The sequence below is a fragment of the Corvus moneduloides genome, chromosome 8, assembly GCF_009650955.1.
Source record: "Corvus moneduloides isolate bCorMon1 chromosome 8, bCorMon1.pri, whole genome shotgun sequence".
In the NCBI taxonomy this organism is placed as follows: Eukaryota; Metazoa; Chordata; class Aves; order Passeriformes; family Corvidae; genus Corvus; species Corvus moneduloides.
In genome coordinates, this window is record NC_045483.1 from 10,848,367 (window position 1) to 10,873,990 (window position 25,624).

At 39.1% G+C, this 25,624-nt stretch overlaps 1 protein-coding gene across 2 annotated transcripts in view; it reads left to right on the plus strand.

Annotated features, from left to right (window-relative positions):
* SORCS1 (sortilin related VPS10 domain containing receptor 1) overlaps positions 1-25,624 on the plus strand; it is a 262,935-nt gene that overhangs the window by 151,232 nt on the left and 86,079 nt on the right. For both annotated transcript variants that reach the window (XM_032116057.1, XM_032116058.1), the window contains exons 4-5: positions 6,941-7,099; positions 20,424-20,497. In XM_032116057.1, the coding sequence (XP_031971948.1) occupies positions 6,941-7,099; positions 20,424-20,497 (233 nt within the window). The remainder of the gene's footprint in view (positions 1-6,940; positions 7,100-20,423; positions 20,498-25,624) is intronic.

Below are 25,624 nucleotides of genomic sequence, written 5' to 3' on the forward strand. Positions count from 1 at the left end.
GAGATTGTCTTATCACTCAATGAGTACTAAATCTTTCATGGGTGCAAACAAGATGAATTCACTGTCTGAACCTTTTGCCATGTCATTTCTCTTACATTTAAACAGCCAAGATTTGAAGAAGATGATCATATCCCTCCAGTTATGGATGGACCTCCTGGGGGTTCTTGGGGGAAGTGATGATAGTTTCCACTGTCTGGATCTGGATTCAGTCTGAATCTGAATTACACTGTCTAGTCATCATGAGTATGATTTTTTTGACAGTGACTTGAAGTATGTTACCCTCCATATCAGCAAAGTGCAAGCTGATTTAGTGAGTTTGAATTATGTGTCTTCGTATGAATAAGAACTTCTTTCTTCTTAAGTCACTGAGTAATAGTTGCAAAATAACTTGTTCACAGACCTTTTCCTTGTATTAAAGAGGTCATTTCTACTTACCTCTGAGACCATTCCAAACCAGGTCATCATTCAAAGGCAATATTCTTCTTTTTTTCTTCAGTGTTAAAAGTGTAATTCTGTCACCGAAGTCTTTTCTTTCCTTACAAAATTGCTGCACTTTCTGAGTTAACATGAACTTCTGGCAATGAAATACTCCACAATGCCTCAGTTGAATTATTGGTGTATTATTTCAGTGGTGTCTTAACGAAATTGCTCAGCAACTAAGCTTGTCTTTTAGTTGGCATTAGAGACAGCTTCAAAACTGTCAGTTTTAGCTCATTTCATGTTTTCTTTTAGGTGCTCATACTGTTAACCAATTTATTTGAAGCAGAAACTTGGGCCAAATTTTATTGACATTACTCATGTGCACAGTTCTGCAGCAGCTGATGTTAGCCATGAGGAAAGATCGTTAAAACTTCATGAAGGTGTCAGTCTCCTCTTTCCCTATTAATATCCAACTAAATGCTTGTGTTATTGCTTTTGTAATTTTGTCTCTAATTTGTTTGCTCTTGCAAACATGTACTGCTTCCAGCAACTCAGTCCTGTAAAAGGAATGTCTAATTTGCTTTACAGTAGTGTTGCGTTTATTTCAGAATTTCATGACCAAAGCAGTTCCTTTCTTTGCGTTGTTTCACTTTATCTTCTTCTAGGCTTCTTCTAAACTTAAGCAATGAACGAGTTCAGTTAATGAAAACCAGAGCATGTTTCTTTGAAATGCGTGCGTGAAGTGCTGAATCTGGAGGATCAGATTCTGTCTTTACTCACACTCACACACAGTTACACAAACTCTCACTCTCACACACTCTCACACTCACTTGTAAAAGGCAATCCAAATTCAGAAGTGATATGTAAAGTGGCAGAAATGACATTTCATTATGTTGGAACTGCACAGCACTGATCCTCTTGCAGTCAGTCACCGTGTGAAAAAAACAAACCCCACAACCCGCTAAAATTATGCAACTGACATGCAGAGAAGCTGGAAAAAAACGCAGCTCTTTAGCGAATTTAAGTAGGGAATGCCCTGCTTTTGTTAGGAGTAGGACATTTCTGGTTTCTGTTGCTGATTTCCTCTTTTGCTGTGTGTTGTGAGAAATATTACTTGTCCTGTGTGGATGACCAGGGGTGGGTCTATGCATGAAGCATGTGATGGTATGGATAGTGAAGATTCTTTCAGTGGATTTGACCTGATTTGCATTTTATCCCTATTTCTGGTCAGATGATATCTGTTGATATAGAAGTGAATGAAAAAACATGTAACTGTATGAAATATATTTGTATTTTTTTTCATACTGTTCTATTTCACTTACACTATGCTCTTTTCTACACAGTGTTACCAAAAAGCTAGTCCAAGTAGAGATATGAGTGGCCAAAATAAAAGATTGAGAGCAATTCTGGACTTTTTTTTACTAAGCCACTAAATCTAGCATTCATGGCAGATGTATAAGTGTTGGGGTCTCTCCCCCGCCGTGTAGCCCTGGGAGAGGGGCCCTGAGGGCACAGGCACGGGGTTTCCCTGCCCCTGCTCAGCCTCGTTCCCATTGGTTGGTTTGTGTTCCCTGCGCGGGCAGAAGGACCCTCGGTCCCGTGACTGGGACAGTTCCTCGGCAGAGCTCCGGCCATGCGGCTGGAGAAATAAACATCTCTGAAACAGCTATCAAGAATCTGTCTGTCCATATATATTTCCTTTCCACGGGACTCCTGGTTTGATATATGCGTGTTGCAGGATCCCCACTACAACATACAAGGATCACAATTCCATCTCTAAAAACAAAATCAGAGTCCTCTTGCTAAGAATTCCTGGGATTCTTTGTGACGACAGCAAAAATCTATGTAATTGTTAATGGCAATGTCATCAGCAGAGTTAGCACTGAAAAAGGGGTGAAAAAAGTGTGGACTGTTTTAAGGTCTGTAAATTATGTTTGGTTTTCATTTGTCATTTCTGTGAAAAGCAAATCACGTTTCTCCCTTGTTAGAGGGGAGATGATAAATGGATGCCTTGCGTTTGGTTGCAAAAGCCTGTGTCAACTGTATTGGCTTTTTATTACAGAGATAAAAACCCATCCATTTGGAGCATCAGGAAGTGCAGTGTGTTCTTGCTCTGCCTGGTGTGAGTAAGGAGATTCTGATCATTGCTGAACACTGATCTGAACAGAGAGGAATTACTCTTGCTGGGAAGAAGTAGAGTCTTTGCTCATACACACTCTTCACTTTTGTTTAACATAAGACAACAATAAACCAGACCAGAGGCACTCTAAGCTTGGGCTCCCACTACAGAGGGCTTTTGCTGGAAATGAGAGGCAGATGAATATGGCTCTTCTTACTCCTGCGTTAATAATTTAATTTTGTAGTGGTGGAATCAGAGGTAGTTTAAAAACTGTCAACATGAAAATCATGGGCCCAAGTCTTCACATAGAGCCCAACCAAGCTGATAATGTTATTGTTGTGTAGATGGATGGGGGTTGGTCATTTCTCTCAGGTGACAAGCAATAGGACAAGGGGAAGTGGCCTCAAGTTGCACCAGAGGAGGTTTAGGTTATATACTAGGAAAAATTTCTTCACTGAAAGGGTGGTCAAGCATTGGAACAGCCTGTCCAGGGAAGTGGTGGAGTCACCATCCCTGCAAGTGTTTGAAAAGTGTGTAGATGTGGTGCTTAAGCACATGGTTTAGGGGCGGACCTGGTAGTGTTAGACTAATGGTTGGACTTGATGATCTTAGAAGTATTTTCTGGCCTTTTATCCCATGGCAATTTCACGTCATTTGGCAAGGGAACACCTCAAAGATCATATTTGATTTCATGAGCTAGGTTGCCTTTCCCTACAGGCTCTAGGGACCTCTAGGGACCTAAATTTAGGGTGTGATTTTCATGTGCAAAAGTCATCTTGATTCCTCTGTGATGTTTGGAATAAACTCATCCAAAAATCAGTATTTCTGAGAAAGCAGAATATGCTGTATTAGGCACTGTAGAAGCAGAGCAAGATGTTTGATGCTTCTTTGAGCAGCTCACATTTCAGGAAATCCAGCATGCTTTCTACAGTCAAGCCAAAAATTATAAAAATAGTTTCTTTCTAATCTCTTTATCTTAGATATTCTTAGCTGTTAAAGTTTATTGCATCTAAACTTAGATTAATTTTTGTTATTGTTGCTGGTTTTGGTTTTTATGCTTTTCTTGTTCAACACTTTTCTGTCCAGTTGTATTTTCTGTATAAACAGCTGTATAAAGTCAATGGGTAATAGAGTACTTAAAAGCAGAAATTGGCTTAATTTATTTAAAAGGAAATTCTAAAGTGTACTTACTCTGTATTTCATATGCTTCAACAACAAAAGCATTAAAATTAATTGTACTTTCTCTCCTTTCTCATTTATATTCCAGGCAACTTAGGCAATAAAACTAAACTAACATGACTGCAACTGCATTAGCATGTAGTGCAGCTCAGCGAAAGTGTGTTTGTGGAATGAAATGGTTGATGTTGAGATGACATCTGCAGCATGGGCATTTTGGAGGTAGAGGGTCTGACTTTGGAGTAGTGTTAACGTGATACTCCAATCTGAACGCCCAGCACTGCTTGGAAAACATTTAGTTTCCTTGCAAAGGAATGCATTTCCTGTGCTCTGAGATCACCGTGGCCCAAGTTTGAACACAAGGACTTGCTACAGGGGTTTCCCCAAAAATTTTGGAGTGTTCATTTCAGAAGCACACTCCTGGTCTGCTCTGGAAGGTTTATATAGATGCACACAGCATTTTCCTCTTGTTTTGACATACTTTTCATACAGGTATCAATTTATTCTACTTATCCAATAAATGCTATCTTTTTGGGCTTGTAACTCTTGATTATTTGCACACAGATATGTTGTAATGAAATTCGCTTTTCTTATCGTATAAAAAACATGGTGCTGTGGCTGTGATGTGAGTAGTGACTGATAGTCAACTCTGGCTTGTTTAGCTTTATGACACGTGTACAGAGTGATTAGCAATACAAGGTACAGCAGTGGAGCAGATAGTGCTGAAAGCTGGTCTCATAGTTAGCGATCTGACTGGTGCATAGAGTCATCCATCAACTCCCTGCCCTGCCTCCCGCTCTCTGTGTGCCCTCGCATAAATTTACAGAAGTTCTGCACAGCTCTGCCACATCTGAGGTGCTACTGGCATATGAAACAAAACTGGTGTGTCCTGAAGCGCTTTTACCTACAGAATGGCTGGTTATCACAGTGCAAAGCCAAGGCTTTTGGAGACCAGGGGCACCTGAAAACAAAGTACTAGTAGCCCAGGGTGGTAGTTAGCAGATTAAAGCCAAAGTCAGCAGTGTTTGAAAGTCTGTTTAGGCACTTAACTTTTATTGATTGGGTGAGGAATTAGGTGCTTCAGTGCCTCAACAATTTCTCCCTCCAATCCCTTTCTAAGAAATGCAGATAAAAGCACTTTCACACTTCAGAGGAGTGGCCTGACAGAAAATGTGTTAAGGCAGTGATGTGCTTGGATGTGATGGTGATGAGGTCAGATGAGTTCCTTGCACAGGTAGAAGGAAGTATGTGAGACTAGAGTGGACTTTGATTAACAGCTTGCCTTGGAGGCACAATCCAAAGGCAGTGACAAGACTCTTATTGACTTCAGGGAGCTCGGATCAAGCCCATTGATTTGTGCTTGTTTCTGCTCTAGTTGCTCTAGTCCAAATTAATGCTGTGCTGTGATATTTCCAAATACCAGCATAAACAAAATCCACTCAAGAAGGAAGTCATAAAAATAGGAAAATCATCATGCTTGCATCACAGTACTGAATCAATAAATGTTTAACATAGGAACCTTGTCCCAGAAATTATTGTGATAAGAAAAAGGAACCAACTGATAAACATCACAATTTTTGGTTTCAGAAGCTGGATAGGCTACCTAATGACAGTATATTTATAAATATTGATAGTTTTATTAATAAACCCTACTGTGTAGCTTCTACCATCAATCAATCTTCAGTTTAAAAATCACATGAATTATATGCTTGGTGTATTTGAAAGTGTTATATGAAAATAAAAATGTTTAAAAATGCACACTTTCATTACAAATTTCTAAAGTAAATCAGATATAATAGGAGATTCTACCTTTATGCTACAATGGAAACATTACCTATTTTATGTTAGAGATACTGTGGGGTTTTGTAACTGGTCTGAGATTATTCAGGATTTGAAAGTTCAGAGATTTTGCAGAACCCCAGATGTCTATGTCACAGGCCATCAAGGGGGTTTCTAGAGACAGAAAAAAAGATTTAGCAGCTGCACAATAATGAAGGACGTATTCTGTGTAGATTATATGTGTATTTACACCTTCACCTATGAATAGTTCTTTAGCATCTGGTGTCTCACCAGATGCTATGTTTCCTTATAATTCATAGGTAGTGAGTTAAATTGTATCTAACTCTGCCTGCCTAAATGAAAGAAGAGAAGGAAATAGTGTGTGATTTTTGCAGTGCTCAAACCCAGATAGGAATTCGCTCTGAGAAATGACAGGTGTGGATCCTTTCATTTCAGGCTTGTCTAAAAATAGATCAGTGTTTGCCATTTGCAAAGCAACTTAGAAAAAATAAAATAAAAATGCTAATGATTCGAGCCTTTAATACCTTTTCAAGGTGAATATTCTTTAAAACTTTTCATGTTTTTCAGTCATGATGCCTCATTCCCATTCCTTAGGGGTATTACTCTGTTGCTTGCTGAAATACTGAAATACTTTTTACTGCTCAGACCTATATATTCTCTCATGCAGAGACAAATGAGAGCAGTAACTCGTTATTGTCACTGATTCATCAGCAATGCAGACCAATTAATTAATACCACAGATAATGGGGTAAAGTAGCTGCTACAACTGTAAGCCATATATCTTTTGTCACTCCTAAGCTAACACTCCTGGACAGAGCTAGAAAGCAAATTTGCTATGCAGAGATTATTTCTGATACACCACCAAATCAATAATTCACAGCATTGTAGAAACTGGAGATGGAAAGAACACAGCACATTATCTAATGTGTTCTCGTGCCAAAGCAAGACTGCTTGTTGCAAGCAGCCAGGTTGTAATATTTCAGGCAGTGAAACTGCCTTCTCTGAAATTTCTGCCAGAGTCTAACAAAACCCACCATTAGAGATCAGTCACACCTAACTTTTTGTCTGCCACTCCAGTAGATCATTCTTGAAAACTCTAGCAGCCCACTTTACCTCCCAGGTAACTTCTGTGCTCTAGTGTGAAAAATTTCAGGTTTACTTTTTCAAATAACCTAAGCACAGCTTCATTTAGGTCTGGTTTAACTAGTGGTAAAGTCATTCTGCCTGTTTGATCATATGTTATGTGTTTGTATACATAGCTGAAACATACTGTTTTCATTCCTGAAACATTGGCTATGGTGGTTTTGACATTACATTGAAGCATTTTGTAATAGTCATATATAATAAGCTTCTCTGAAGTTCCTAGCTGCTTGGTTTTCCATCTGACTCTTAACCACTGTGTTTTCATCTCTCCCTGCCATACAGATTATGCTGCTGACTGATCCAGAAGTTGAAAGCAGCTTATTAATCAGTTCTGATGAAGGAGCCACCTATCAAAAATACCGTCTGAACTTCTACATCCACAGTCTGCTCTTCCACCCCAAACAGGAAGATTGGATCTTAGCCTACAGCCAAGATCAGAAGGTAAGAATTGTGGGTTTGTTTGCTTAGGCAGAACCTAGAGTTTCCCCATCTCTCTGTGCAACTGCTGCAGAGCATTCAGGATAGTCTTCAGGGTGATACCAGTTTGGTAGTTCCAAGCAGAAAACAGTGACCAAGCCTCAGTGTAAAGGTCAAAGTAAAGGATGTGGGCATCTGCTCTGTTCCTGGGGCCCAGCCCTCTGTTACTGATCTGCCAGTCTGTGTTTATTCATCCATCCTTTTGGCAATATTGTGTGACAGGCAGTGGGCACAGAAGACAACTAGGATCCTTCACAAACCTCTAATGAGGCTTTTGGCCTCTTATTCAACAATTCTCTTCCTCCAGTTTAGTATCAGCTCCAAGAACAGTATAAGACACTCCTTGTTCCTCTCTGGTTGGCATATTTTCAAGTAGTTTTTTATTTTCTAAGAGGAAAAAGTAGCAGTGAATCAATTTCCCTTGAAGTCCAGCTCCCTCAGTATGGGTAATCCATCAGCCAAATAAATACGCTGTGAGATTTGCCTTCATTTTTTGCTGCCCAACCTAAAACAACAACACAGGACTTTATTTTGGAGAACTCATTGTTGGAATTTTTTGAAAATCGGACACATCAATACTCACAAGTCAGTTTTCTTACACTGAAGGACTTGATAGACCTCAATCTGTTTAGTTCAACAGAAAGCATATTGAAGGAAAACTATATTGTTGCGCATAAACATTTCCATGGGGAAAGACAAATCATAGGAGAAACCATTTTGATTTAGTGATAAAAACTTCTAACAAAAATTGATGGTTAGGAGTCACTGGCAGATAAACTCATCTGTGAGGTGACTAGCCTTTGGAGCAAACTGCTCCGAGAAATTGCAGATTTCACATCCTGGCATTTTAACGTTTTTGAATAAAACTGTAAAAAGACCAAGAGTTTGTTGAGCTCCCAGCAAGGGTAAAAGAGTGCAATATCTTGGCACTTAGCATATCAGCTTTTATACAAAGTAATGCAGTGGTCTTGCCTTTGTTTTGTGTATGATGAGTCTATGAGAATAGAATCTATGAATATAATCCATAATCTAACTGTTGGATGAATTGTTCATGTAGGTTATACATTAATGTAAGGATCAACATAATAGGTTGAAATCTGTGATGTTTTCCATCTGTGTTGTTAGATTCATTGTGAAATAATTAAACTACTGATTTTCATTTTGCATAAATTAGACATGTTTTTATTCTTATTGTAAGCCTGAGAAAACAAAGGCATAAGGAAACTAAGTAAGTAAAGTTGCAAAATGATCATATTGAAATTTCTGGAATATTTCCATCCTTCACTTCACACTCAAAACCAGAATCCTTCCAGGACTGTAGCTTAATACCCTTTGCAACTGAGAAATGCGTCTTGCCTCCTAATTCTTTCTGTACAGTCAATTGCATGCAATACTTTTCACTCACCCCTCTCACAGGGTTTTGTAGAGTGTAGTATGGTTATACTTTGTTCTGAGGAAGGTGCAGATTAAATTATTTCTGTGTGTACAGTGTGTAATTGGACAATGCCAAAATGTTTCCTTTCCCTTGTGGCTGTTCAGTTCTCTGGACTGATGTGAAACAGAAGTTGGTCTCTGATGTCTTTTTAGGACCATTGGAATGAAAGTTACTGTGTTTTAGCAATAGGAAATTTATTATATGAAGATCAATGAAACTTTCAGTGGGAACTTTGTCAAATAAAAGTAGGACGTAGTAGAAAATTCATTTCAGTTGTTAGGGTATTCAGTCTAATCAGGAAATAATTCTAAATTAGAGGCCATGTAGCTAAGGCTTATTTAATTTATGATTGATGGCTACCAAGAAGTATATTGTCACTATTCCGTAGGAAACTCCCACTCTTCCACAGAATCCTAAAAGACAATCTGCATATAAGAACAAAGGGTCTGTTTGTGTGTTGACATGAATTTATGGGGTTGGTGTTGAAGTTGTGTGTGAGGGGTGTTTAGGGAGAGAGGACGTAGGCTGTATTATAAAATTTTTTTGTTATGGCATTGATTAGAAAATTGGATAACTGTTGGTAATTCAATACTGTAGTTGCAAGACAAAAATCAGGTAGCACAAAGTCTGTAGATCTGTACCAATTAACTCCAAAATAGAATTTTAAAAGTACACTGGATGGGTATGAGTCACAGGCCTGGTTTCTACTTTAAAGCCTAATGGATACATTTTCTGACTTCAGCAAGCTTTGGCCAAGAACTGTAGAGGGTAACCAGCAGGCGAAGGGTATTAATCAGCTTGGACTAAATTAAATGTAACTCGAACTAAGGGTCAACTTCAGCCCATGGCTAAGTGTAAATGACTCCCATTGGTTTTGTGTTTGTATAGCCAAGGGCAGAATTTTCTCAGAGTAATTAGGAGGTCCTGCAGGTATTTAGATAATTGCAATGGGAGCTGAGGGGTGCTTTGCAACAAATGACACTGCTGTTAGCTATTTCCTGATCTTGTGCTAATGCCGTATTTAAGGGAAGAGAATCCATTACTCCTTGGATTCCAGGCTCCGTGTGCATACTGACTGAGAGTCACCCAAGGAGGCAAGGGAAACATATCTGTGTGGTAAAGAATTTACATTTTGAGGCCACTAACTTTGATGCCACTGACTCAAGAGGCTGTGATGGGGGCTTTGAAGAGTAAATTGGATTTTGACCAGTTAGGATTGGTGCAGTCATTTAATTTTGCTGTTGACAGGAGGGAGGTGATAATCAACTAGAAAACACTTTTACATCCTTCTAGCAAGCCACTAGATTGTTGTCATCCATTTGCATCGTGTCATTGCAGCAAGTGGGATGGGGAAAATCGGGTGGTGAATAGAGCAAGAGCTGGAGAGACAGGAATCACATTGGATTTGGACTGTTTTGGTTCTCAGAAGTTGTCCATGCAATTGAGGACTGATGAGGGCAAAGCTAAGAGTAGTGGATGCCTCTCATTACTCAGTTGTAATAAATAGTAAATGGGTCACACAGAACCATCCCTCAATCTCTTCACCGCCCACTGAGTCTATCGATATGAAAAGATCTTTTATTGTTTGTTTTAATAGGGATTTACTCAATTGTAGGGAAATCTGTTTTAACTGAAGTAATTTTATGTCCCAGTTTCTTGGGTGTTGTTTGTGAGTGAATGTGGTTAATTACTGGGGTTCAGCTGATGAACAATAACTCGTTAAGCTTCAGTGACTCGGTTGCTTTTGTTGACATATCTTTCTCCTGTGTCTCTGCCTTGGGCAGTGGACTTGAATTACCACTGCTGACAGACCAGTCCCTTATTCAGTCATGGCTTTTTCCTGCCAGTCTTGAGAAAAAAAAGAGCAGCAAACCATCTGCTGCCTGCACTAATTGCTTCATGATTGCATTAATTGTTCTGGCTGAAAGTACAGTTGTTACTTGGCTGATTCTTACCACATAATTGCAGAACTACTGCATGCTTCTCTATTTTCTGTGTAAAGGAATTACAAATCAGAAGGAAACTCCAGACACAGTAAAGCAGTGCTTGTGAGGCAAAAGCTTTTTGGAGGTCTTGTATATGTGAGCTCTCATGGGTTTAATCAGCTTGCTTGTAGAATGAGGGGCTGTATTTTATGGGAGTATTACTAATGTATTACTGTGTAATCTTCAAAAGTGGTTTGCTGTGTAATCAGACCGTGGAATATGAGAGCCTCTAGTTCATGTGGAGACATCTTCTGCTATTCAGATGGGTCAGACACACAGAGGAGTGGTTAGTAATCAGCCAGGAATAACAGAGCTATTTGGGGAGATGAAATAAAGGTGGAATTGGGAAACAAAAGTCAGACAGGCAAAATGCAGAGTCGTAATTGCCCAGCTCAGGAATAAATGCACAGAGGCACTCAAGTACTGAAAGGCAGCAACAGAGGCTGAAAAGCAGGTTTAAAATGGAGTTATTGTTGTTGCTTCTCGTCTCTCATTTTAAAGTAACTCTTGAAAAGTGAGGCACCCCAAATTAGAGGAGCCTTGTCAACATAGCACTAGTAAATGAAGATGTTTTATGTTTTGGGGTTTTTTTTTCTTCTTTCTTTATTCATTTCAACCTTTTCCAAATACCTGATTCCATCAGTCTACCTTTATTACTCTGTGTATCATGCTGAAGATGAAAGTTAGAGACTGATACTTGGCTGTATTTCTGAAGTGCTGAAGTTTGGCAAATCAGGATTCTGGTACTTTTGAGACACCCTATCTTCTGACATCAAGCCATATCATCATCTTCATTTTTCTGCATTATAGGATGTCCACTCCTCGTGCATGTAAGTGGAAGAGAAAGTATTCTTAGATCTGGGATGATAGAGAAACCACTTAGAAAAGAGATACAGATTCGTATGGCCACAGGATGTCTGTGAGGGGGCAGGCCAACACTTAAAAGTACCTTCAGCCCCATCTATCCATGTGTTTTGGTCTATTACGTGTGTCTGACAGTGAAGTGTCTGCCATAGATGTAGCCAGTATTCACTCTTTAAGATGTGATGGGCTATTCTGATTACACTCCGTAATTTTAAAACCTTTCATTCCACTGTATTAGGATCTTACTTTGAGGGTGAATCTGCTTAGAAAGGATCGCACCTGGAACTTCCAGGGGTTCCTTTCAACATAAATTATTCCTTTTGTATTTAAACACTCCTAGTTTCAATGGTAACAGTAATTTCTTACATAGACCAGAGAAGGAAGAATAAGATTCAGATTAATTTTATCAGAAATTGTACCATAGGTAAAAAAGAAAAGCAAAAAAACCCCCAAAAGCTGTTACCATCAAGTGACCTTCTTTTGGTGTGTTTTTCTCTTCTCCCACACTGCTGACAGCAGTAGTGACAACAATTTAGAGGACTATTCACTTGGGCTAATGTTGGCTGAGGGAGGCTAATCCCATCTAAAATTAATGGAGAGGAAGAAAGCTTCTCTAGAGTGGTAAGCATTAGCCACTTTGAATCATCCTCTGGAAAAGCCTATCTCTTTTGACAGACTGTGGACACAACCAGGGAGCTAGTTTGCATAAAGCTAACATTAGCCTATGTGAATAACTCCCCCTTTCCCTATGGCATTACTCCTGCAACAGTCTTACACTATTTGTGTTAATATTTGGGGCACCACTAATAATCCAAACCAGTTTTCCAGCAGACTTGATTCTCTTTGATGCACATTGTTGAAGACGAAAAAGTAACAAGTAATTTCCATGTTAAAAGTTGTTTGCCCCAGATTTTGCAAGGTTGCACTTTCTGCTCGATCTCAGATAACTCTTCAGGGTTACCAGCACTTGTGCCAGGGATGCATAGGGCCTTCCATGCAAAAGCCTTGTGAATGCTCTTCCCTGTTTTTAAGACATTCCATGTGGTTATGTTTTTAACAAGCAATGCAGAGAAATACCCTCATTTTAGCTAGGGCTGTGTGTGAGGACTCAAAGCACAGACACCTGTAAGGCATCCTGGTAACACATCTTGCACACAACCCTTTGCAAATATCCCTTGCTATCTCTAGGCAAATTGATAAGTGTTTGGTGGCAGTCAGCATCCTGAAAATAAACAAGGAAGGGACATCAAAAGGAGAATAATGATGCCAGATTGTATTTTTTTTTTCCCCTTTCCTTTTTAAATTGACCACAAGCCAGTGTGGAAAGTGTGTTGAAAAATATAGTTTCCTAGAGTACCCATCAGTCTTTTACAGACCTCACTAAGCATAATGTGCTGGGGTAACAATTAAGGTAAAATATGGAATTAAAAGTGATAGGAATCTCTAATGTTGTTTCCTACTCTAAAAATAAAAAGGAAAAAGAAAAAAATCAACTAGCAGAGCCCAGTGGAAGATAGATTTCTGGGCCAGGAGTGTGATCAGTGAAACAGAAGGAAAGACTCTCAAGCAGTAATCACTGTGCTCTTTACCACTGACTCACTCAGGCAATCTTTAGGCAAATCAATATGTCCTTGCTTATTCATCTGTATAAACATCAGCCCTCTGTACCCTTAGATAACTTGTTCTTTTTCTGGTTTGGGCTCCTTGGATACATACTTGTAGTTAAGGGTAGAGCTGTTTCTCTGCAAGATTTTCTGTGCTCTATATAACTCTGCTTTTCCTACTTCCATGAAAAAAACCCCTACTTTTTCCTTTCCATCAGAGTTGGACGGTTCACTGGATTAGGAATAAAGACATGTACTCCATATCACTTGATGTGCTGCTGATCTCTGTGGTGTTGAGCAATTCCTTCACTTTTTTGTATGTGACTCACCTCTGTCTCCTCTTTCTCTGTCTCTGTCCTTTGGTTGAGACAGACAGTATGTCCAGTATGTCTCCAGTTCCTTATTATACAAAGTGCCTGTCAACACTACGTTCACTTGAAGCCATAGGTTTTAATATAATGCAAATGATAAACAATAATTTATTTTTAAATTTAAAGCTGTGCATGTGTGCATGAAAATTCTGACACTTTGCCCTAAATTCTGGTGTAGTAAGCCTTTTCTCTTCTGTTCTCATTCAAATACGACACACAGAAATTTGTGTTTAAACAAAAAAATGCACTTATTTATTGCACTTATTTATTATCTAAGCAATTATGAATCTACTTAGTAAATTTATAGCAGAGCAGAAAGCAAGTGCTGGGTACCCTGTTGCCTGTAACAGAGATAGTGTATTTTAGTAGAGAAGGGAATTAACCTTGAGGACAACATACTAAGTGGAGTGGTAAATTCATCATCCCTTGGACTTGAGATTGGGTGTCTTTCCAAATGATACAATCTAGTTCAGCTATCAGTTGTTGACCTGAATAATTCTCTCTACTGCTTGAGTTACTGGTAAAGATGCTGCAGCAGCTGTTAGGGGGAGAACACACTGATGATCTTAGAGGCTCCTTCTGTATTTAAAATATATACGCCAGTCAGAATCCTTTAAATATCTCCTGGTAAAAAATATGTTTCTTGTCGCTTTTTTAGCATGTGAGTTGAATGAACTGGGGACATCATCCTAATGCAGTTGCTTGCAAACTGCCACAAAACCAGAACACTGGCTGATGTGGCTCATAGGTGGCAATGTGTGAGGAGTTATTGAGGGATAGGTAGGAAGAAAGCTGGGGGTCATGTTCAGGATGCTTTGATGTGCTGAACATTCACAAAAGCAATTGCTGTGTCATGACCATACCAAACAACTCTGCATGGCATTAGCGTGTGGTTCATCAGCAAAAGCAGCTGCAGAGCTGCAGACATAACTGGTGTTTGAGTGGGCTGTGAAGCAGGTATCTGGCAGCTTTATCACTCTGATGAGTTTCCATCAGCATTCAATAAACACCAATTATTGGGTAACCTTATTGATGGCTTCCGCATGCGTGATTAATGCATTGCCTGCAACTTAAAATGTTCAAAATCTCTGCAGCATCCTGTGAACTTTATTGCTTCAAGGATATTTAAGCCTCTTAACAGTGGAACTTAAAAATAGCATAGAGATGAGGGGAGTAAATGAGGATCTGCCCTGTAGTCCGTTTCTGTATCCTCAATCATGAGTCTTACACTTTATTTTAGGAAGGAAATACCATATATGATTTTAGCTGCTTTTTTATACAAAACATACTGTTCTGTTAAATGCAGTGTTGGAAGAGAAAAGCCTGGTCCATAGTCTGACTCAGGGAATAACAGCACACGTCCCAACCTTTGGCTGCTCTGAAGAAGAAATGTCTTGTGCAGCAATTTCTTCAAATGTACTTTGTTTGATACTCAAGTAAGCTGCACTGGATGCATGTTGGGAACATGTCCATCCAAGTCCCTTTTCATTCCATTTCATTCCTGTTTCAAAATGTCTCTTTTACCACCGTGGAAACTTCTTTCCCATTGTGGTAATTTTTTCATCCAACAGATAGTCAGGGGCAAAAGGGTGTGAAAAACCATAAAGTACTATTGATTATGCCTATATAAACATGTTCAATCTGAAGTCCTGCCCTAATGCACTGACCCCACTTTTTCTGCAGACTGCATAGAAAGCAAAAGAAAGGCAAGAGAGATTAAATTGGAGAAGTACATCACCAAAATTGCAGCAATCCACATGATGCTTTCCCTACTGTTCTTTGCTTTCCTGAGATTTTAGATCAGTTCGAAATGCGGTCTTTCACAGTTTAATAATATTTGAAAAATGCTCTTATGAACAACAAGAATGATGACTGAAACCTTGTAGAAGACTAGAATTTCTTCAAATGTGCCTGCATTTGTAGTAGTAGTAAAAGTAGTAGTAGTAAAGTACAATTTATCAGCAATAAACTTATTCTGCATAAATGAATTATAAGATGAAGAAGGACTTGCTGTCATGTATTTCAAGCTGTGTTGTTGCATGTCAGTTGTCTTTATCCATTTGGACTCTTATGTTTATAGTTAAAACTAAACTGTGCTTTTGGGATGTTACATTCTCTGGTGAATTTGAAATTTGAGGGGAAAAAAGATCTCTCAAAATATTTATGTGGTTCACCGGTGCAAAATCTGTGGCTTAGGTGCACTGGTGTTTTGAGGATTTTTGTATGTGAATAAATTCTGTCTGAAGGGGTGAGGGGGAAACACCATGAATAGCATTAGTTTTAATCATCTCATAGGAACACCAGGAAGAATGAGAGTCAAGAAGTGAGCATATGTGAAGAAAGTACCAGGAGCACTGACTAGTAAAAACCTTCTCATGGAATTGGAGGTGAATTTGAATCAAACCCACTGCTTTCAAAGCTGTTCTGAGCTAGTGTTCCAGCTGCATCTGGTTTTTTTAGCGTCAATAATGTAGTGTAGATTGATTTGCTTTGGTCTGATCTGTGTCCAGGGAGAATGAGTGGAGAGTGCATGGAAACTATAGGTGAGAGAGCCTTTTCTTTTTGAATGTTAGAATACCGAAGTTGGTAAACCCAGTCAACAAATAGACTCCATGCTGTATTCCATTATAACTTGTTTATGGGAAATCTCTTAAGTAAAAGAAAAATATTAGGAGCTTTCTGAAAGTATTTCCCTAATGTCTCTTCCAACATGCAATTTAACATTTATTTAACCAGGTTTTGAATTTCTATGTGCATTTTTTTTTTTTGCGTGAGATTAAACCAATGTATAAAATTGAATATCCTCATCAGCATAGGAAGCACATGGAATTGCCACATGATTCAAGATCTGTATGTGGAGAAGCATCATGATCAATTATTTAATCCAATCAGTTTAGATGCTGAATGATGAAACATGATGGACACTCAGGGTTCAGTTCTATCTGCAGCAATCTGTATAGGCACTAAAGTGAAGATGGGAGCACAAGACATTCCTCACATGAAAGGTTTAGCTAGGAAAAGTAATCTGTTGAAAACAGAAGGGGTGATGGTAGGTCTTGACTGGCATAATGACCCTTCAGATGGCATTATATCAAAATGGGTGGGTCAAATAAATCCCAGTTATTCTTAATGGAACATTTTGGAAGACATCATGATTTCTCCCTATATTGTATAGAATTTAGTTGGCTTTTTGTACTGTGAAAGGCAAAACAAAATATTAATCAAGTCTGAAGTTGGTGCTGGAAAGGTAGGGAAATTAGAATAGGAAAAAGAATAATACATGGCAACTGTATCCTGCTGTTACCTAGACATGCCAGAGCATTTTAAGGTGAAGCTTACACTATCCCATAAAATACATGAGCAGCTCTTATGCTTCGCACACAAGTTGGGAAACAAAAAAGATGGAGGAGAGGAGTATTGTGTCATGTCTGGTGTAGATAAGGAAAGAAGTTCAGTTTTCAGATGTCAGCTTTCCCTGCTCCAGGAGACAGTGGTGTCGTGTTGTGAGAAGGCTGGGGAATTGTCTCGCCATTCAGAGGGTTTATTTGAATTCTGTTCAGCCTCAGAAAGTATTTCTAACCTCAGACCAGCCTTTTCTTTTCCTTTGCATTTCTGTTTTCTTATATAAATGAGGTAGGTGCTAAGTTTCTACTTCACAGAATATTAGGATCTAAAAAAGCAAAACAAAGCAAACCCAGACTGTTAATGGTTGTTACAGAATCTGCGTATTACACAGAAAAATAAATGTACAAGAGAAGAAGCAGGAAGAGAATGATTCCCTGATGAACAAGGGTCAAATCTGAGAGATCAATACAAGATTTGTACTTCATAACAGTTTTGTGTCTGTGACAACAGAAATGTCAGCTTGGCCCTCAGATGAAAACACAATAAAATTGTAATAGGTTCCTTTTCTATCTGTGCTTGAAAAATAAGTGTAGCAAGGAACATTATCTAACTTCAGTCTAATAATGCAAATTGTCATCAGACAGCAGTGCTTGCCAAAGAAAACAAAATGTCATCTTTGAAGGGACTGCCTGCACAAGGCTATCACAAGAAGTCCCAGGAGAGAGAGGGATTTTGTAACAAGAACAAAATACCATGCTGGGTTTAAAAAATATCCATACAAGTGCTACAATAGATAAAAGGGGAAAAATAATCCCAGCTGTATCATAACTGATTCTTGACAAAAACGTAGCCTTCAAATACTTCCTTTTTTTTTTTTTTTTGGTCCAACTAAATAAACTCGGTTTAAAAATGAATGATACTTAAAATAAAATATCTGAAAAAATCCTTACTGCAAAGAGTTTTTTTGGGGGGTGAGGGGGATTCTACATAAGGTAGGGAATTCCCCATTTGCTAGACATACATTAGTGCTGCTTGTGCTGCTGTGAGTCAGTAAAGGCCAAGGCTGGTGCTGAGATAATGGCAGAGGATGAAAAACCTTCTAAAGCCTGGTTATTAAAGTGTCTTATCAAAGACTATGAGAGCTTTGGATATGGGTTCCCAGGGAGCTGGTATTTACCTTTGAGAGCTGTTGCCTTTTCTCACACACTATCTCCAGCTCACTGGGCACTGGCTCCTAATTTAAGAGTCCAGCCCTGACAGTAGAATTGCTGTATCCATTTCCTACCTTTGAAACAGACTTAGAAACTCTTGCGTTTCTCCACATTTTTGCCTGAATCATGTCTTCCTCACGGCACAGATTAGGAGAGAGCAAGGCTGTTTGGGTGCTGTGCAGCTTCACAGCCTCTGTTGTGATGGGGGCATTGACAGATGCTCCAGGTAAAGGCCCCTCTGGAGGAAGAGTTGTGCTGGAAGAGCCAGAGGGAAGCTGTGGCACTGGGGCTGTCAAGCAGCTGGCACTGCAGTGGGGCTGCAGGCATGGAGGAGGGTGCTACACCAGCACAGAGAATTAATTCATTCTAGATACCATTACTGTCACCAGCAAATTCAGAGAGGGAATAACCTGCTGAAAGCTGTGCTTGGGGAAACCAGAGAGGGACAAGGGTGAGAGATACAAAGGTGGGAAAACAAAATTCAGTATGATGGCTTCAACCATCTGAACGTCAATGTCCCTGGAAAGCTTACATCCTATTTATCCCTGGTCTGGAAACACAGAGGGATTTGCTGAATTTGGATTTCTCCCTGTTCTTAATTAAAGGATCATATAAGCTTTATTGAAACTTAAATTACTGTATGTCAAAGACAGTACTTGGCACAGAAGAAACTACTTTGCTATGAAAAGAAAAACATTGACATCAGAGAGATGATAGATAATAGAAATAGCTTATTGTTATGTTTTTATTTCTTGCCGCAATTATAAAAGCAGGGCTAGAAATGGATTTTGAATCTGAAGGAGGGAAAATACTTCCTGTAATGGTAAGGTTCTTGAATATGTGACCTCAAATCACTTCAAAAAGTGGTTGTTCAGTGTTCCAAAAGATTTTCTTCAATTTCCAAAAAGCAAAGTTTTCCTTTGTTATAGTTAGGATTTCCTAAAGTTTCAAGTAAAAATGTACCTAGAATCTTCTACTTAAGGAAAAATAGCAGACTCACTGAAGTTTTAAAATTGGATGCATTTGTAGCCACAGAACTAAACTGTTTCTCCCTCTTATCTTCTGTCCTCTCCACCTTCCTTCCTCTCTCTTCTTTGACAGTGTTCAAGAGAAAGAGAAAGAGGTGAATTTTTAGCTTTCATATTTTAAAGTAAATTTTAACGCATGCCAGTCTACTGTTTACTAAAAAGCTCTTTTAATTAGTTTCTCCATGTTCTTCCAAGTTTTTACCATAGGAAGGGTGAGAGATATTGGGGTTTGCATTTGGAATCAATATCCAAATAAGTAGACCTCAAGGTTTTTTACGTCCCAGTCTCATAATTCTTAAAATACTTTCAAGTCATCCTTCTGATGAACCCAAAACTTTTAAATAATCATTTTTTCTCCTCAGTTACTCTCATAGTCATCCATCTTTCTCTTTCCTACCAATCCACTGCCACTGTGTGTTCCAAAAAAATTTGCCATGGTTGGCACATAAAGATTCAGATCATTTGCGTTTTATGCAAAATCCCTTAAGAGTTGTCATGAAAAGGGAGATCATAGTTCAAAAAACAATGTCCAACATCTGCCTTGCCAGAAAAGGGGACTGACCAAGTCTACCAGGCAAAGGAAGGAGGGGAAATAGGATGAATCTGCAAGTGTAGGGCTGACTGCCTCTCCATCCTTCCGTATGATAGATTTGAAGCTAAATAAAGCAAAAGAAATAACAGAACCCAAGTGATCCTTCCCTCTGCTGGCCTTCTGAGAATTACCTGATGGCAGCACTTACGGAGAGCAGCTGTTTGTAAGTGCTCTGTAGTAGTAACATTTGTATATCATTCCACAAAGACATGTTAAAGGATTTATAATACCTGTAACATGCCTTTTTGCTGACCTTTCTCAGCCTGGTTTGGTATTTATCATGGAAAGATTTTCTGAAATGATTGATGTATTTGGGTATTGTTTGTGTAACCGGACAAGGAGAAGGTGTCATGTTGTTTGCAGGAGAAGTACAAGAGCAGAGGGAAAATCACGGGTTTCCTTGGAACAAGGAACTTGTGCTATTTAAACTCATCCAGTCCTGCAAGGGAAATCTAGACATGTTAGAACATTTTTTGGTGCCAGATTGAAAAAGCTTCCTAAGGATGGCACTGCTGATGGGAAGAGAATGTCCTTCTGACATAATATTGAGGAAGGTAACTGGATGATGAACTTTCATTCAGGGTAGGTTGCTGGGTGCAACCATAAAGTGATCCCTCAGGTAATACCAGCTGTATCATACGCATATCACACATCTTAGTATTTTCTATGCCAATAAAAGACACTATAGACATGTTTCAGCTGCCCCAGGTGTGTCCCTTTGAGACTGGGATAAATAAAAGTCCAAGTCACTATCTCAGAACTGGTAGAGGGTTTTTCAGGTTAATTCTAATTCTAATTTCTCTGGTATCTTTGTGTTTTACTGCGGTTCATGACTGTTCATTTTTGTCCACAGTTATTCAGTTCCGTGGAGTTTGGCAGAAGATGGCTGCTGCTTCATGAGGGAGTTACACCAAACAGGTTCTACTGGTAAGACCAAAACTCTCTTCCTGGATTCCTTGAAACAACTTCCCCACACATACAGAGGTGTTGGAATGAGGTCTTGAAGGCAATGTGTCTGAATGCAGTCTGCACTGCTGATTTGTTGAAATTAATTTAGAACTGGTATGAAAGGGGCATTATGTGTTTATACGACATTGGAATATTGGGTCTTTGATCTAAGGGTGATGCAGAACTGAAATACACTGAATAAATAGTCTGTAGAAAGCACTGACTTAGAATTGGAGAGTAAAGAGTTCAGTCCGGTCTTGCTACAATTAAGGAACAAAGCCTGAAGTCTTGGAGTCTTGGAGGACACCAGCATTTCTGCCACAGGTAGAAATGCCATCCTCTAGTGGCTAGTGTTTTGCTTTAATTACTGTTAGACCTGCTTAGTCTAGGCAGCAATTAGTGTAGCTTTGACTTACATGGAAAAGAAAGCTGAGGGGTGAAGGAGTCGCTGAACCTTTTTTTCCCTGCAAACATGGTTGTATAGTCCAAATCAAAGATAATGTTTTCTTGTGTTTTGCTGTAAATCTGTGGGACTTCTCATCAACTCCTTATGGAGGCAGTAGTCCGCCTGTGAGCAGAAGTGGGCTTATGTCCTCTGAATATGCCTTTCAAGGAGAAGCTTTTGATAAAATACTCAAAGTGAAATCAGGAGAAGCTGAACCCAGTGATTAAAATGAGACCAGCGGCATAGTTTCTAAACTCTAAATTTATGTCAAAAATAGGTTTTGAACACAGCAATATTCATGAGTGGTTCAGTTCAATATTTTCTTTTTATTTATAAAAGAAGGAAGAGCTCTAGGTCAAATTTACTTCTAAAGTTGAATTTATATTTGGTCTGCAAAGGATGTACCAGAGATTTTGTTTGCTGCTTCTGCTTTTTAATCCTTTCTTAGAACCTGTGTTAGCTGAAGCAAATGCAAGCTAAATTCCATTTTTAACTTCAAGCCATTTCTGCAGGAGTGTCTGTATAGACAGTCATATCACTATTTTTTTCCTGCAGAGCTCCTAAAAGGGTCTCAAATTGGCAGATGCAAATACAAAGCTCTACACATCTTCTGGGGTTTTTTTGGCTAATAAAAGAAGATTATAGAAATATGGATATCCTGATTGGGTACCAAAATTGTAATTGCTGAAGGGGTCAGAGGGCTGAAAAGACTGTCCCTGTTCCTGGATCCCCATGTCCTGTATAGTATTCCAAACCTTTTGAAGTTTCTTGTCATTGCTTACAGTTCTGGTTTATTGTGAATTGAGCTGATGGACGCCTGCAATAAGAACAATGATGAAGTTATAATTTTCCCTTTCTGTGGAACTCAAACTTTGAAGGCCTTATAGAAACTAACAAATAAGGGAACTCAGGCTTGGAGTTTCAAAGGAAAAGAGCAAGTTAGAAGATGAAAAGATGTTCCAACCACCCATCTAATTTCCCTACAGCCATTCACAAAGCATGAAACTGCAAGCCTGTATTTTCACCTTGAACAGAATACCCCTTGCATGACACACCTCAGTGTAAGCTAGACTGCACTTCTGCTGTCAAAAGTGAAAATAATACAATTTGTAGAGACACTTGCATCTCATTCTGGCATATTTGTGATGATCATAATGACCCTAGGACAAAAAGAATGCTTGTCGCTGCAATTCTATGGACTCTGTCTGTCCTCAAACACATCCACAGTAGAAAACAGCTGTGCATGTGTGATTGAAAACACCACAGAGAGCAACACTGGGCTTTAATATGCATTTCCATTCTGTGCTGCCAGGTACCTGAGGATAACACAGCACTGAAATGCTGAATCAGAAGGGCAGCCCTTTACACTGAATGCGTGGTCACTGTTTACTCCCCAAGCAAGAAAAGCAAAAGGGAACTGGGGCGTAAGAGTGTGCGGAAGTACAGTTGAAATCCAGATTTCTACAGCACCATATCTGTAGCAAGTGCTGGTGTACAAGCTGAGCCTTGCTCAGTGCTCTGGGATTTGTTGTTGGTTGGGCTTTTTAAATTTATAATTATATATTTTGGCTTATAAATATGCAGAGTGTAATCAATGTGAGAAGTGAGAGGACTGACTTCTTAAGAGCAGAAATAAATAGTGAAGTAAAATGTCCTGAAGTCACAACTTAAAGCAAAATATAGGGATACTCTCCTGTTCTGGTGATTTATCTAAATCCAGTGGCTTTGAAGGGATCAACCAGGACACAGCTGTAGTGGGCAGAGAATGAGAGAAATGTTCTGATATCTGAGGAAGGTTGAGGAGTTGCTCTAGTACAGATTGCTTCCAGTACTCTCTAAGCTAGGACTTCTCTGAAACTGGAAGACACAAGGCCTCTGGCATCAGGCCTTCTTGAGGCTGCATTTAGTTACACTGCTTGTTTTGACAGGGGAGGTGCACCTGGAAGACGTCAAAAGACTTTTACATGGATTTGAATGGTTGATGAAAGCAAAGATGCATTTTCCTGATTGCTCACTGATATTTTCATCGCCATTTTAGTCTGTCATGCTGTCTTGTAAATAGCTTGTGGGTCACTCAGAGTCTTGTGAATAAACTCCACTGAGCTTGCTAGTTTTAGTCCTGAAAAGGCTCTACCTGCAAACCATGTCAGAGAAGTGGTAGTCTTTTACAGCTGCATTTCTTATATCTGTTGCCAAGAGAATTTTCTTCTTTATTTGCTTTTTTTTGGCTGCTCTGTGAAAAACTTCCTCCTCCTACCACTCCAGAGAAATTTAAACCCCTGAAGAAAAACAGTCTGATGATGCTTACTACATAACTCTGATAAAACACTCTGTGTAGACACAACTCAGTTCCTTGTAGATCATATGTACTTTTTATTCTTGCATCCTCTGTTTCATTAAGAGGAGTCATTAATATGGAAATAGAATACTTTTTTCCAAAGCTCTTCTGTTCCCCTTTTTCATTTTTCCTCCTGCAGCTCAAAGTGATGCCCTGACATTCACACTTGCAATGAAAGAGGTGTAATGTCACTCTCTGAAAGGAGCTACCAGGTGGGAGATGAGCAGATGAATTCAAACCTTTAAAATGAGAGAAGACTGGAGATTTCTTGTCTTAAAAAACCTCCACCAAAAAACAAAGTAAAACAAAAGTTGAAAAAAGAGATCTGTAATTTTCTACCTCATTAAAAGGTTGTTAGGACACACTTGTGGCTGGGCAGGCTTTAGTGATGGGCTACTCTAAAACTGACACCTCTAATAATTGCTGTAATTTGGGTATCATCACATATCTGTTTGCATAATCTAGGGATGTGGAAGTGGTGTACTGAGGAAAATGTACTCCACTCAGAGAGTCAGTTGCATGTTATGTGTCAGGTGGAGACATGGAAGAATCCACACTGCATACAAGCCCAAGACACAGCAGTTCTACACTGTATCAACAATGTTCATGTTTTTTATTATTTTTCCTGCAGCTTCTTGAGATTTTGCTGTTAAATGTGCTGTGACAGCAAAATGCATGGAAGTTTTCAAGGTACTTGGTAATTCTGGAACTGTGCTCTATGAAAGTACCCGAATTGATAGGAAGGAGTATTCTAAGCAGTATTAATTCAGGAGCATAATGCAAAAACAACAAGTTAATATACATGGATTATTGCTGATAGCACAGTGTTTACATATGTAGTTGGCATTAGGAAAAGAGAATGCAGGAGATCCTAGTTAAAAGAGTTGGATAAAGATTTAAATAGCTTTCTTTAAATAGTTCTGGGTTTATTTTTGTGACAGTTGTTGGGTTTTGGTATACATTCCTATTGTGGAATTTTGCTGATATAGATGTTGCTTTGTAGTGGATACAAATGTGAACACAACTGGTGAATGTACTAGTTTGAAAACAAACCAGTGGGAGGCACCAGGTCAGAATTACAATTTAACAGGGAAATTAAAAGAAAAGGAAAAAAAAAATGTCAGAGAACACTGGGTTAAACTGACAGAGTCAGGATACAACATGACACCCTGTTAGTCAGGGTGGTGGTGGCAGTCCGATAAAATGGTGGCTTGCAGTCTTCCTGAAGTGGTGATCCTGTAGAAAAAGAGTCTGCTCTTCCTCGGAAGGTCCAGTGCTGGCTATGTGTCTCCTGTCCTCTGGAAATCCAGTGGAAAGGTGTTGGTGGTGTTTGGAATCTCAGATTATATCCAGGATGGAATGCTTGGTTCCTCCCTCTGGGTGGAGCATCTCACAATGGGGTAATGAGTCACGAGCCCAAGTGTTGATTAGGCTCATTAACAGAAGATGGTCTGGAGGGAGTTATCTATGAGTCATGTGGCAAGGCATTGATGGGCCATTAACAGAAGATAGTCTGGGGGGAGGAGGCAAGGAAACACTGCCCCTCCTGATTTCAACAGCTCATGAGGATGGTAATAGAATACAGTGCAACCCCGGACAGAGAACCAGTCGCACTGGGAATTACGTTGCTTTTTTCTTCCATTTTTAAAGTGGTCCAGTCATCTAGTCATAGTTCAATAGTGATACTTTGTGGCTTGCAAATCCAAATATCCATGACCAGTAGTTGCAGAAAGACTGCTCAAAGTGCATATAGTTCAATATGACCAAAATACAAATGCAGACATTTGTTGGTCATTAAAAGCCAGGTTTTTATTCTGGTCCTCAAAATAAGTCATGCTTTCCACCAGAAATTATTTTCTACAAGTCAGTAAGTCAAGGCATCACAATTAGAGCTGGCCCTAAAAAAAAAAAAAAAAAAAAAAGGTTAAAAATCTTGTTAAAATGTCTGCAAATTTAATGGTTTTTAATCAAAATGAGACATTTTTTCTGAAAAGGATCTCATCTAATTCTGATCTGAACCTAACCTTGAGAAACTTGGAGGGGGAGGAAAGAAATAAAATCAAATAATAAAAGTGTCTTAAAAACTAACATAAAATGAACAATAGAAAAGCCCAGCTAGCAAATTAGGTCATCAAATTACAATCATTATCTCTATCAGTGGTATGGATTTTATTTTTTTACTTATTCAAGTGTTGCACCCAGACAAGCAAGTAGGGGAAATACAAAATAATACCACTCCATACTTCAAGAAGATCCGAGGGCTGTAATAATGAGAGGGCTGGAGCACCTCTCCTGTGAGGCTGAGGGAGCTGGGATTGTTCAG